Source organism: Gastrolobium bilobum, unplaced genomic scaffold, assembly GCF_033153095.1.
Source record: "Gastrolobium bilobum isolate Gb01-03AN ecotype WA unplaced genomic scaffold, APGP_CSIRO_Gbil_v1 utg6194, whole genome shotgun sequence".
In the NCBI taxonomy this organism is placed as follows: Eukaryota; Viridiplantae; Streptophyta; class Magnoliopsida; order Fabales; family Fabaceae; genus Gastrolobium; species Gastrolobium bilobum.
This window is the reverse complement of record NW_026898563.1, coordinates 90,705-104,699: the sequence shown is the minus strand read 5'-3', so window position 1 is coordinate 104,699 and position 13,995 is coordinate 90,705. Positions and strand designations below refer to the sequence as shown.

At 36.3% G+C, this 13,995-nt stretch overlaps 2 protein-coding genes across 2 annotated transcripts; one reads left to right on the top strand and one right to left on the bottom strand.

Moving 5' to 3' along the window:
* Nucleotides 1–648: 648 nt before the first annotated feature.
* LOC133317408 (anthranilate synthase alpha subunit 2, chloroplastic-like) lies at nucleotides 649–7,076 on the bottom strand. The gene is made up of 11 exons (XM_061519269.1): nucleotides 6,943–7,076; nucleotides 6,673–6,857; nucleotides 6,404–6,593; nucleotides 5,725–5,876; nucleotides 5,312–5,427; nucleotides 4,947–5,193; nucleotides 4,807–4,863; nucleotides 4,444–4,596; nucleotides 3,104–3,184; nucleotides 1,699–1,785; nucleotides 649–1,410 (listed from the first exon to the last, which is right to left on the bottom strand). The coding sequence occupies exons 1-11, from the start codon at nucleotides 7,064–7,066 to the stop codon at nucleotides 1,087–1,089; spliced, it is 1,716 nt and encodes a 571-aa protein (XP_061375253.1). The 5' UTR covers nucleotides 7,067–7,076; the 3' UTR covers nucleotides 649–1,086.
* A 258-nt stretch (nucleotides 7,077–7,334) lies between these two features.
* LOC133317409 (dihydroorotate dehydrogenase (quinone), mitochondrial) lies at nucleotides 7,335–12,867 on the top strand. Its single transcript, XM_061519270.1, has 11 exons — nucleotides 7,335–7,839; nucleotides 8,253–8,335; nucleotides 8,616–8,939; nucleotides 9,154–9,409; nucleotides 11,164–11,244; nucleotides 11,335–11,442; nucleotides 11,523–11,552; nucleotides 11,661–11,798; nucleotides 12,073–12,110; nucleotides 12,245–12,344; nucleotides 12,440–12,867. Exons 1-11 carry the CDS (start codon nucleotides 7,705–7,707, stop codon nucleotides 12,512–12,514), a joined length of 1,368 nt encoding a protein of 455 aa, XP_061375254.1. The 5' UTR covers nucleotides 7,335–7,704; the 3' UTR covers nucleotides 12,515–12,867.
* Nucleotides 12,868–13,995: the final 1,128 nt, after the last annotated feature.

Below are 13,995 nucleotides of genomic sequence, written 5' to 3'. Positions count from 1 at the left end.
AAGGCTAAGCCTGTGATTAAATGTGTCGGCTTTACCAAGCCTGTTACCTGTTACGAATATAATTATCGGCCTGTGGCCTGCCTTATTTACAAAAAATAAAAGCCTGATTTGGCCTGTTAGAAAAAAATAAGACAATAAAAATTTATCTAAACAGAATATACAATGAACAACACTAGTAATTCCATAAATATTCATAAATTCAATGTATATCGAAACAACATAATATAGAACAAAATCATTCAAAAAGTTTGTTTAACTAAAAAAATAAGGGTGAAATGGATTGAGAGGAGAGAGAGGGCTATTACATAAATAAAAATAAAAATTAATATATTATGCCAGCCTGAGAAGCTCCAAGGCCGAGCTTTTGAATTGTAGCCTGAGGCCTTTTTACTAAACGAGCTTTTATACAAGTCCAAGTCTGGTTCCAACAACCAATATTAGGCATGTAAGCCTGAGCCTTCACGAGCCGAGTCAAAGACCCCTGGCTCGTTTATCACCCCTAGTTATGATTCTCCATGCTTAATGTGAAAGCATTAAATATAGATAATCATAACCATACAAAGATAAAATCAACATAATCAATCTAAAGATGAAATTGATTGATAATAACATTGATAGTAACTCTAATTGATTGTTACAATACCCTACTCAATTAACAATTAGTATCAAGTTCTTTCTCTATCCTAGAAATTTTTATTACATAAAAAATTACAGATAATTTTGTGTTCTAAATACAATCTTACGAACCCATACTACGATCTCACAATTTGTTAATTATTATATTAAGGTCACCCCATATCGGTGTTTCCTCCCCACTTACGATTATAAATAGGGCTCAATTTCCACTGTCTAGATGATACATGTCAACATTCATCATGAACTAATTAAACACCTTTTGTCCATTTCTTTCCATGATTCCAACTCCATCCTCTTCCCAAAATGGAATTGCGGAGGTACAGCTCCCTATCACAAGACATAACAAAAGATGGTTTTCAGGATTCTCCCTATAACTTAATGATTAAAATCCTATCATCTGCCCCCAATATTCATCTCACAAAGGATGCATCACAGATGGATAAATCCAAATCATTTATCAACAAATGAAGATTCTGCAAGCTCAATGGCACGGGCAAGGGCTGCAGCTTTGTTTTCACATTCTCTTTGTTCATCAGCTGGGTCACTGTCAGCCACGATTCCTGCTCCAGCCTGGAGATGGGCAACCCATTCTCTGCGTTTGTTCACATCCTTATACGAGTACATTGTGTCAAAACGAGTATTAGTTGGGAAAACTATGGTTCTCAGAGCAAGGGCAATGTCCATATCACCAGAAAAAGATATGCCTCCAAATCCCCCACTATATGGCCCACGTCTTGCGACTTCCAACTGATCAATCAACTCCATGGCTTTCACCTGTTGTACAGCACAGATAAAGATAACAATTTAGGACCAAAAAAAAAAACTCAAACCAAGACTGCAATCTTAAGTTGGTGACAATCAACAAACGGTATCTAGCGGTTGTTCTCACAATGTTAGTGAGAACCCCCCACCATCCCATCTTTCTCTCAACAATCCCCATGTATTAAGCACAAGGAATATCAGAAAGGGAAGTGCCAAACTATACCAGAAACTACATCAGCGAGGAGAAAGAGACTGCAAACACCTAGGCTATAGCCTTGAAGGATGCTAAGATAGATTTACCTTTGGTGCTCCACTAACTGTACCAACAGGTAATGCAGCTCGCAATGCATCCCAACTTGTTAAGTGATCCAGTAACTCCCCAGTGACCTGCAAAGACAGTTACAGTTTTCCATTATCCGTAACAAGCTTCTGCACTAAATTCATTTTTGCCAAACCGGACAATAGAATTTGGACTTTGGCAGAAATAATTGGAACCAAGTAAAACCAGAAGGGACTCTAGCTCACTTGCTTCCACATATCAGAAGATAAAAACCTTGTCAGTCAGGGTTATGAATCTACAAATAATGTTAGTATCAATCCCTTAGGCAAATTGACAAATATACAAGAGTTGATCTTAGAGGAGACTTTGGGTTTTCAAAGGGAATTATGACGAAGAAATTCTGTATACTTGGAGACAAAATAACAAAATAGAAGAATGACTTTCCGTCAAACACACCAAAAGAATCAATAGTGCAGGTAAGAGGATAAACAAACAGAATTGAGCAAAAGCTAGCGGGAATCCTATTGACAAGCTTTTGTGTCATTTAATTAATGAAAAAATTGAAGTTCCAAGAAAAGTGAATGGGAAACACAACCCATGCACCATAAACAATTTACTGCCCTTTAGATTTTGCAGACTAGTATATACACTAAATATGTTGTAATGAAAATCTTGAGAAGTTAAAAAATATTAAAGGAAAGACAAAGGCCATTTCTAACAGGAATCATAAAAAAATCTTAAATAACCTACTGATAAAAGTACTAATACATCATAATTTATAAAAAAGTAGTTATATTGAATAAATATGTTGTATTTATTCATATGAATCAATTGAATAACTCATGGATTTTCTATCTGAAGGATATGAACATCAATTGCATCGTGCCCAAGCATAGATACAACTCTCCATCTACATGTGTTGTTTAGGTTTCAATTCATTTCCGACCAACTTCAGCTTTATGCTTTTAAACGTGAAAATGCAGTGAATATTGAAATACTCTCGCTGAAAAATGAGAACCTAATTTTAAAATTAAAAGATCTTCATATTCAAAATCCCTTGAAATAAGCTCCCACGGAAAATTTCTTGGGAAAAAATATACTGAATTAAAGTATAGGCCTTCTTGGTTTCAACTTCGAAAGGTCTAAGATTGGAAAGCTATTGGTCAGTATTGAAGCAGATGTCATTAAATCTAACATTATAGGAGCTCAGGGAGTTTATTCTTCAATTTGAAAAGAAAGACCCCAAAAACAGAAAATTTGAAGATTACAGATTATGTGTAATATATCATATATGAAATCGAAATAGAAAAATCTCTAATGAAATGGGTATTACTTTTCAAATTTATATTGTTGAAATGAAATTTGAGGGAAAGATTATATATATATATATATTCGAATTCTTATAATTTGCAAGAAAGAACTTACCGTTGAACTTATGTGCATAACATGGGAATAGCGCTCAATATTCATAAGCTTTTCAACTTGAACAGAACCGGGTTTGGAGACCTGTATATTCATTCATCTTGTATTAAGCACATGTCTACGAAAATAAAAGAAATGGTTTACTCATCATGCACAATTCAGTAAAAGAGTAAAACCATTAGGATCATAAGCTACCAAACTGTAGAGAAACTATAAACCATTAGGATCATAAACTACCAAACTGTAGAGCAACTATGGAATGCATGTAAAGATATAGGTTCAATAGCAAGACAGCATATATGCAATGGTTAACATTATGAAATTTTGACTCAGTTAACAAGGCACGTGAGATTGGAATTTTTTCTTTGCACATATCAAACAAGGACCATCCTCTAAAATTCCTGTGTCTACAAAAGCAAGATCTAGTGCTGAAGATAAAGATTTTGCACATCAGATGATTTATATGATAAGAGACATTTTATGAAAATAAAAAAGGAAGCTACCATCAATCAATCTTATAAAGTCCAAGATGATTTACATCAGCATTTTGTGGAGTTTTACTAAAGTTAGTGGACATGGTGATGGAAAAGATTTGATGAAAATGATATCCTTAAAGCCAACACATCACTCTAGAGGAGGAAGACTATACTCAAGAAAGTCAAGAGTAAATTCATGAATATTTCTTGGAGCAACCAAAAACACGTGTATCAGTCCAAACAACCCTAAGCAGCCTTTCAAGGGCCATTACTTCTCACCCAATATAAGAAAATAAGACAGTTTAAGCAGCCCAAGCTGGATGGACGAAAAAAGATGGATATTATACAGTAAAAAAAAATTGAATTTAGGGGCATATAAGTGACAAGAGCAACTATTGACCATCGAATCCTCCTGCATGTGTGGTCAGGATTAGAACATAAAGACATGTGACTTTTAAAAGTGGTCATGTGACCCTATAGAAAATTTCTTATCTAGATCATTCATGTAAAATCCAATGGTCAAGTGCTCCTTTTACCTCTCACCATGAAACACTCTTCTCACCTGATATGACCCCAATATGTATGTATGTGTTTGTCTGTGTATCCTATTTGGTGCTGTTTCTGAGCAGCAATGAATTTCAGCTATGAATGCTTTAAGAGTCTAGAAAACGGCATGCTTTCTCTTCCTAGAAGTGATGCTCAATTGCTATTAGTGTGAGGCTAATATATCTTACTTTTTGTGTGTCTGTTCTTGATATTTTTGTTTACATTTAGATCAAGGGTTGCTGGGAACCTTAGTCCTCAAAATACAAGAATTTAATCTTGAAAAAATAAAACATAATAAGCCTGGAAATGAGAACTATATACCTTTCCAACATCATTTCTCCCCAAATCAACTAGCATTACATGCTCTGCACATTGCTTTTCATCATTCAAAAGGTCTTTCTCCAACATGATATCTTCTTTTGGTGTTTTTCCTCTTCTAACAGTCCCAGCAAGGGGCCTATTGGTGATTTTTCTCTGTCAACAAAGATATGTAATGCCGATTAATATTTGTTAGACCAGTAATGGAGTTCATAATGTTAACAAGTAAGTCTAGTAAAATGGCAGAAACTCGAAAGAAGAGTTAATGAACATGAACAAGGCTAACTATAATAAATTATTTACATTGTGTAGGAAGAAAATTAAAAGATAAAGCCAATTATTTGAGTAATTGTTGCACAAGGTTACCTTCTTCACTCGTGTAAGAATTTCTGGACTTGAAGCAACCAAAATACTCCCTCTGGCCTGATACCGGAATATATTCCAACAAGTTATCCTTTGAATGCAAGCTTAATATTAAAAAATCATGTCAGAAGAAATTGGCAAACCTGTAAATAAGTCATATATGGACTAGGATTAACAATCCTCAGCGCTCTGTAGACTTCAAAAGGATCTGCAAAAGTTCGCTGCTCAAACCGTTGACTTAGTACAATTTGAAAAATATCACCAGCCAGTATGTGTTCTTTAGCCTGCAATACCGCCTTCTTGTATTCCTCATTTGTCATGTTTGACATCTCCAGTTTAGGACCAAAGAGACTAGTGTATAACTTTATTGAACCTGCAGGTAGTCTTGGGCTGAAATTGACAATTACAATTGAAGATACCTTAACAACCAAAAAGAACGCCACTCCTAAACTTAATTTGAAATGTTAAGCCAAGAATAAAAAACAATAGGATAAAATAGTTTACTCACGTAATTACATCATGCACACGAGATACTAGAGTTTCCAGTCGGTCCATTCCATCACTGAGGGCTTCCTCAGGAGAAGAATATCGATCTAACCGAACCCAATGAATCACATATGCTTTCTGGGTTGAACAAATTTAAATAAAGAAAATAGAAAATTCCTCCAATATCAAAACAGTAAAATCTTTCAGTGGATCATTACAATCAGAATTATTATCTCTCAATTGATTAGATGCAGTCATGACTTTCTCATAAAACATGTTGATAGCAAAAGAAAGAGTAAAGTGCTTATAATTAACATGATCTGTGTTCTAATAAATACTATTAACATAAAAAATGTGAATGAAGTTATAAATTGAAGCACAATTTTCTTACAAGAAATAATTACATTTGGAAAGAACAAGGAAAATATAAAGTACCTTTTCAACATGATCAAACACAATCACATTATCATAAAGGCCCAGATGAACATCAGGAAGGTTTCTGTCATCTAGTGGGGCATTACAAAAAGGAAGTTTCTTCTTTTCTACATAGCGCATAGTATCATAAGAGAAATAACCCACCCAACCACCTGTATAAAGAAAATGGCACACAGTCAAACATATATCATGAAACCCATGACAAAATTGCTTAGGTCTATTGAAACGAATCTTCTCAACAGTTGAAGTGAGCAAGAAATCTCAATTGGCGTGTGCAAAAAGTCATAGAACCATTCAATCTTTACATTGGCATTTACAGATACACTTAAAAGTTGGGGGAAAAAAAGTATAACCAGATATCTCTTTGGATAATCCAGTCATTGCAAAACAAGATCAAATTACAATACAGAAAAAAAGAAAACAAGTTAGGATGATTACTGGATGTCTGAACCTAACTACTTATGTACCAACCAATTTTTTTTGTATTTTTTTTTTTGTATTTATACAAGGATTCCTCCACCCCACACTCGCTAGTAGGGTTTAACTGGGAGTGGTTTTATTTATACACCAACCAAACTTGAAGACTTAAATATCACACACTGCAAACAGGGCCACCATGCTACAACTAACTAAATTGGAAAAATAAAGAAAATCGTAATTATGAGTCCATATCACATACCACAAAATGCTTCGGGAAGTTCATCAACTAGTTGGGGTGTCCACTTTTCCATGATCCTACGAGGAATGACCAATGGATCCTCAACAATTTCCTCAGTCCTGCTTCCTGCCTCGTGGTCCATAATAGTAACCATGTTCTCTTTTGCCACAATTTCCATACATGGCTGAGCACCGACCATGCTGTACCTCCCCTAATACAATTAAGGCAGACTAATTACATAACACCAGGCACATGCACATGTATAAAATAACGAGTGGAAATGTGCTTACGATACTGGACATCTGAAGGCCGGGCTCAACGCATTCAAAGAGAAAGCTAGGAGCATCCCTCTCATCCTCCTTAACCAAACACCGATAAGCAAGAACAGGAGTGAGGTGATCTGAAAATATGCATCGGTATAGAGGAATCACGTTCCCCTTCTTCGAACCTTCAATAAATTTATCTGCATTGTCAACTGAACCAAACACACCGTGAGTGGATCCACATAGCAATTTTCAGAACAGTAAATTCAAAATTAAAAAAAAAAAAATGAGAATAACCTAAAGGAGGAGATTGAGCTGAGCATTTGAGACTGAGAGGACTGTAAGTCCACCTGGTCCTGGATCTCGAGAGGAATATGCTTGGATGAGGTAAACTTGCAAGAGTTAGGATTTCCATCACCATTTCCAACAAACAGAGTGAGCAACAGAAACAAACAAACACAAATAAGAGCACAGTGATCAAACCGAAGAAGCTAAGTGCCGCCGCCAATTACTTCCACCGCTACTGCATGACTAGTTCATTTGGGCTTCAAAGCAGAGCCCAGTATATTTTATGGGTTTCAAGGCCCAATCCCATACTTACATTAAAAAGCACCATTCTTTTAATAAAACGGCATCGTATATCTCCCCTTGGTATCCCATTGTTACATTACATCAAACCGAAACGAAATCATCGTCTGCGTCTGCTTCTTGTAAGCACCGCCGGAATCACCACATTCCTGTTCTCGAATTCGCACCGTCGTTCATCACTTCTGTTCAAATTTCAGAACATCGCCTTGAGCTTCCTCTTACTACCCATTGCACCTGGAAGCATGAGTTTATATCATATTCATATAACTTGCCTCGTGTATTGCCTCTAGCTTTTTCAATTTGAACCTAACGATAACCGAAAGGGTGAAACTTTGAGAATATATCGCCCTCTGTGCCGTGCCGTGCCGTGCCGTGCCACGCCACGTCACACCCCTTCCCTTCTAAGACTTTTTTCTGGGTGTTGCGTTAAAGTTACGGTTGTTAGAGATTTTTGTGATTTCTTTTAAACTCATGGCCGCATGGTCTTCTAGAAAGTTACTGAGAGATTTTTTTCTCAAAAGGGTAGTTTCGAATCAACTTCCTGGCGTCAGATGTTTTTCTTCTGCACCAGAAATTGCTCCTAAGATCGGTCACTATTCTAAGAAAGTATGCTTTTTATTCCCTTTTTGTATATATATATGTGTGTGTGTGTGTGTGTGTGTGTGTGTGTGTGTTCGTTAACGTTATGCATTGTCTTGTTGATGTGTTTGCCTTCTGTTATAGCTGGGTTTTTCAGTCAAAAGATTAATTTTGAGGAAAATTTTGGGTTGGAAGATGCCCAATTCATTTAGCATGCTGCAATTCGCCAATGCATTGTGCACGTTGCAGAGAGTGATTTCATATGTTAATGTTTTGAAAGATCTTAGAGATATATCATGGAAACATATTTAAGAAAACATGCATTGTCTGTATTATGTGATTAAGTTTGTAGTTTACTTGTACATGTAAGCTGTAACTTATCTGGTTCTTGTTTGTGACTTTTGAGGTAGTTTACTTACCCTGATTTCTTTGAATTACAGGGACGGTTGTTCACAGGAGCCACCATAGGCCTACTTATAGCTGGTGGAGCTTATGTGAGTACTGTGGATGAAGCTACTTTCTGGTACTTCATTTGGGAGTTTGAGTGTTGTTTGCAGTCTGTTTTGCTTCTTTAATTCTGTGTTTAATTCATTATACTATATCCTTTTTATTTGAAGGAAAAAAATAACTTTTTATGTCCGTTGTGAAGGTATTCTTCTAAAATTTTACTTATGCAGAAGGAATAAGTAATTTCACATGAGAAAAATGATTGGTAATGCTTGATTAGAAAATGAAGTGCATGCCTTAAAAATGATTTAATTTGATTTCAAGCTTAATTTGATTTGAAGCTATCTTCCTTGCAGTGGATGGTTATTCTCAGCAACAACACTTGTGAATCCTTTTTTCGCTTTGTTGGACCCTGAGTTTGCACACAGACTAGGTGTATCGGCTGCAGCACGTGGTTGGGTTCCGAGGGAGAAGAGGCCTGACCCATCAATCTTAGGGCTAGAGGTTTGGGGAAGAAAGTTCTCCAACCCATTAGGTCTTGCTGCAGGCTTTGATAAAAACGCCGAGGCAGTAGATGGTTTTCTTGCTTTGGGCTTTGGCTTTGTGGAGGTTGGCTCTGTTACTCCTGTCCCCCAGGAAGGCAATCCAAAGCCTCGTATCTTCAGGTTGCGAATGGAAGGGTAAGAGTTTGTATTTTGTTTCTTTATACTTCTGTTGCCAATTAATAGATTGTTTCTGTTTCATCTTTCTAACTTTTATAATCACTTCAAAATATTGTAGAAGGGGTTGTTGGGAGTGTGAAAGTTGTTACTTTGGATAGGACGAAGTTTTTAAAAGTTTTTTTATGTTATCTACATTGTTGATTGTTCTAAGACTGATCAATTGAATGTGCAGTGCTGTTATAAATAGATGTGGCTTTAACAGTGAGGGAATTGTTGCTGTTGCAAAGCGTCTGGGTGCTCAGCATGGTAAGAGGAAATTAGATGAAACTTCTAGCACTTCAACTTCTTCCAATAATGAAGTCAAACATGGTGGAAAAGCTGGCCCTGGCATTCTTGGTGTCAATCTTGGGAAGAACAAGACAAGTGAAGATGCTGCAGCAGACTATGTTCAAGGAGTTCATACATTATCCCAATATGCTGATTACTTGGTAAAAAAAAAAATTCTTATATGCCTCTTGTAGAAAATAAAGGGAAGATAGAAAAATTATATGCCGCCACTTATCTTGCTATGATCACTGCAGATTATAAATAATGTAGTAGTTAGTAATATTTCCTTGTTTGACAGGTTTGACATGTATTGTCAAACATTTTATTTATTTTTTAAAGAAAAGATGATTTTGTCATTTTGATCCCTTATAAAATTATGCTTATGTCTAAAGCATGGAATTTCTGTATAGATTAACAATGAACTTTGACGGTGTATGGTCCATCATCTTCTTCGTTATAAAAGCAAACAAATTGAAATTTAAGTCTTCTGTGCGAAATTTTGGGTTAGTGAGGAAAAGAGGTCTGGGAGCATTATAATGATTAAAGAAATCAAAGATTTATACCAAGTATCATTGCCTTTACTGTTTGCTTAATTCTCCTTGTCCATGTCTAGGGACTGATTATGCTAGAATCTTAAGCTATTACAATATGGTCCATTGATGTTTTTCATTAATATCTTTAGCATACATACATCTTCTAATAAAAATCACCCGTCATTGAAATGTGGATGAAGCACATGTCTACCCAGGGTATGTGCTAAGATTATCATTTAATTTAAAGAATGGTGGCATCAAGGGTTTAGCTGATGACTACTTGGTCAAGGACCCTCTTCAACCATGTGAAGAAACCCAACTATCTTAAAAGTTTAATCTGTCAAGAGAAAGTCCTGTTGAGAAATATAGTCCCACATTGGTTGTATGGGCAACTAATGTGAGGTTTATAAGGCCTTGGGCACTTCCACCCTTTGAGCTAGCTTTTGAGGTGGTGACCTCAAGTTTCTTAACATTGTATCAGAGCCTTCGAAATCTCACCGCCTCCCACTTTCTTTGTAGTGGAATTTCCACATGTAGGTGGGCTTGTATGTTGTCCACCCTTTAAGCTCAGTGGGCTCTCGTGTGAGGGGACGTGTTGAGAAATATAGTCCCACATTGGTTGTATGGGCAACTAATGTGAGGTTTATAAGGCCTTGGGCACTCCCACCCTTTGAGCTAGCTTTTGGGGTGGTGAAATCAAGGTTCTTAACAAGTGCAATGATGATTTTTGTTAATATATCTAACACTTCTAAATTCCCTAGCAATAGGATTCTATTTTGATAATAAATTGGTGGTCTGCCAAGCATGCCTGTCTTATAACTAAGGGACAAGAATCAATGTGTCAATTGTAGGAAACTTAAATCTGAGATAGTTGTGCAACTGAGAAAAATGGTAAAATATCAGAAGTCCACTTTGGCCAACTGCATTCCCATTTTATGTTTGCTTAAAAACCACTCGAGGTAAATGCTTCAGCTAAATTCTTTTATTTAAAAAGAAAGTTCGTTATGGAGAGAGGATGGAAAATCAGCCATGGGAAGGATTTTATATCTTTCAAATTTCCCACCCAAACATTCTTCCAAAACATAATGTGAGTAATATGGTCACCCAAACGTGTGAGTATTAATATGAATGTTGCCATCTCCATTGCTACTGCCCTGGTTTAGAAAAATGAGAAAACTCATGTAGGAGAAGCTGAAAGGATGAGAGGGAATTTGCCCAGGAAATGGGTAAAGTTTAGTTAACACGGAAGAGAGGTATGTGAAACAACCAATATAGGATTCCCATTTTTTTTATAATTAAGTATCCATGCAGCTTAGCTTACCTCAAATTTTTGAGACGAATGCTTGGTATTCTGTTCTGTTTATGCTTTTATTCCTTCCTAGGTGATTAATGTTTCATCACCCAATACCCCTGGCTTACGCATGCTTCAAGGAAGAAAGCAATTGAAGGATCTTGTGAAGAAGGTAGAAACTAGATTGTGTAGCTTTCTCCACGTGTTTCTTGTATTTCATATTTGAGACATTGACTTTAGCAAAATTTGCTTTCTTCTGAAGGTTCAGGCTGCTCGTGATGAGATGCAATGGGGTGAGGAGGGCCCACCTCCATTGCTGGTAAAAATTGCTCCAGATTTGTCAAAAGAAGACCTTGAAGATATTGCTGCAGTAAGTATGCGCATGTTAGTGTATTTTCTCTGATCTGCATCATGCCATATGCTGTATAACGATTTATACTTTGATTATAGGTTGCCTTGGCTCTTCACTTAGATGGACTGGTATCTCTCTGCTCTATCACTAATTTCAAATTGTAGCAAAAACATAAAGCTTCAAATTGTGCAATCTTTACTTCATTTTCTCTTTATTTATTTATTTATTGTTTCCAGATTATATCAAATACAACCATTTCAAGACCAGATCCAGTCAGTAGAAATCCATTGGCTTCGGAAGCTGGCGGCTTGAGTGGGAAGCCTCTCTTCAATCTCTCTACCAATATTTTGAAGGATATGTATATCTTGACAAGGGTACGTTTGTTGGTTTTATATTGTGATTTGTAAACTGTACTGAGATAAGAGTAGATTTAGTGCATCCAATCCTATCTCTCCAATGCATGCCACTACTCTGGATGGATGATGCAAGCAATATAGTATCCGCCGTTGTTAATTTATACACTCATAAGCACTTATATATGCTAGTAACCAATCCTTTCTCTCTTTTTTTCTTTTTTCCTTTGTTGTGATTTACTTATATATGCTAGTCACGCTTAACAACTTGTCTCTGTGAATTCATGTATATCAGGGAAAGATTCCTTTGATTGGTTGCGGTGGCATTAGCAGGTAAAAACTACATGATTCTTCACTCCTTCATTAGCGCAGTTGGTTTCTAGCTATCTGTTTTGGTATTCTTTTTATCATTTGAAAATTAAATTAAATTATACAATAATTTCTCTGATCCTTGTATATCAATTTAGTGGTGAGGATGCATACAAGAAAATACGTGCTGGAGCAACTCTTGTTCAGCTCTATACCGCATTTGCTTATGGGGGACCTGCACTTATTCCTCAGATAAAGGTATTAATCTTGCACGTGTTCATGATTATGGTTGATGATTCTAAAATCAATTAGCATATGCACCAAAATTCTCATTCTCATTCAATTGGTTTTAGGCTGAATTAGCTGCATGCTTGGAACGAGATGGTTTCAAATCCATTCTTGATGCAGTTGGTGCAGATTGCCGATGACTTTTATCCACATCTGAATGCCGTGCTGTAAAGGCACATTATTATCATTATAGGCGTAGCAATGTTCCTTTTTTGACAATACTGAATTTGCAAAATCTTTTTATTTATTGTTTTTTTTTTGGGCTTCCTTTAATTTATGGGTTATATTTCTACGTAGCAAAAGGGAAGATTTCTTCTCCTCTCATAGACACAGAAATATTGTGGGTTTCATTGTTCAGAAAAAGAGAAAAAATTTGGAGTGGGTCCCCATCTTTTTGAGTCGGTAGAAAAAACCAGTTGTCTCCTATAGCAAAGACTATGATTTCTCTTAATTTATACCTGATTTTGTCTTATATATTGTTAATTTGTTGGGTTTGGCCACATGTTCTGAATTGTAAAAGCAAGGGTTATTGAGGCAATTCAGGCAAAATTTGACAATAAATTGCCAATTCAGTGAGAAAATACTCGTCTAGATTAGATCCACGAATTATTAACATATTATTACGTGTCACAGAATTTGTGATTTTGAATATAAAGTGATAATATCTTGGTTGTTGATTGATTAGTTTACTCAACTTGTAAGTCCAAGTAACATAAACCCCACTTTCCATTCCCTCTATCTTTTCCTCCTAAATAAGTATTGTCTTTTTCACATCTTGGTGGTGACCAACAGCACTGTTCAAACAATCTTGTGTAAATAAGGTCTACAGAATTATTTCTGCAGATCATACAACTTGGAATATGTTGTGGACCACTTATATCGTGTCCACTCCATATCCCCACTACATGGAGCATCCCATTTCACCACTTTCCCTTAACTTTCATTAACTACCAATAACCACCCATTAGGTATAGATCATGCCATTAAGTCACCTACAAACTACCCACTAGGGGCAGAATCTCCTAGTGCATTCATCTATATATAATCTCTTATAGCTAACAAAGGGGATTATCTCATAACTCATCTAGAAACTCATCTGATAACTTATCCTGGCCACCATGGCTACAACTTACATACTTGTCCTCAGAGCACTTCCTATCCACTGCAGGTGACTCACACACACACACACACCTTGTTCATCCCATCCGACTTTGGCCTAAGGTGCAAGACTTTTCATTGCCTGTCATCTTTACCATAAGCTCCGTAGATACAAATACTAGCTATCATGTTAGATAATTAATGTTCACTCCAGAACATTTGGCGCCGTACGTGAGAATCGATAAATTTTGATTTCCACTCTATTACCATTTGACGCATCAACGTCCCCGCACTGGACGGGCAACACTCCTGGTCCACCATACAATTGTAGAAGCCAAATGACTTCAAGTAGAAAAAGTCGAGTTGTTGGCACTTTATCTCTTTTTTTTTTTTTTCTACGATCTGTGGGTTGACGTCCATGCAAGGATTATAAGCTAAGTATCTTTTCTTTTCAGCATTTTTATCTCACAACTCCAACTTCGCATGTTTTTCATATTTCACCCTTGTTTTTGGTTCTCTTTCT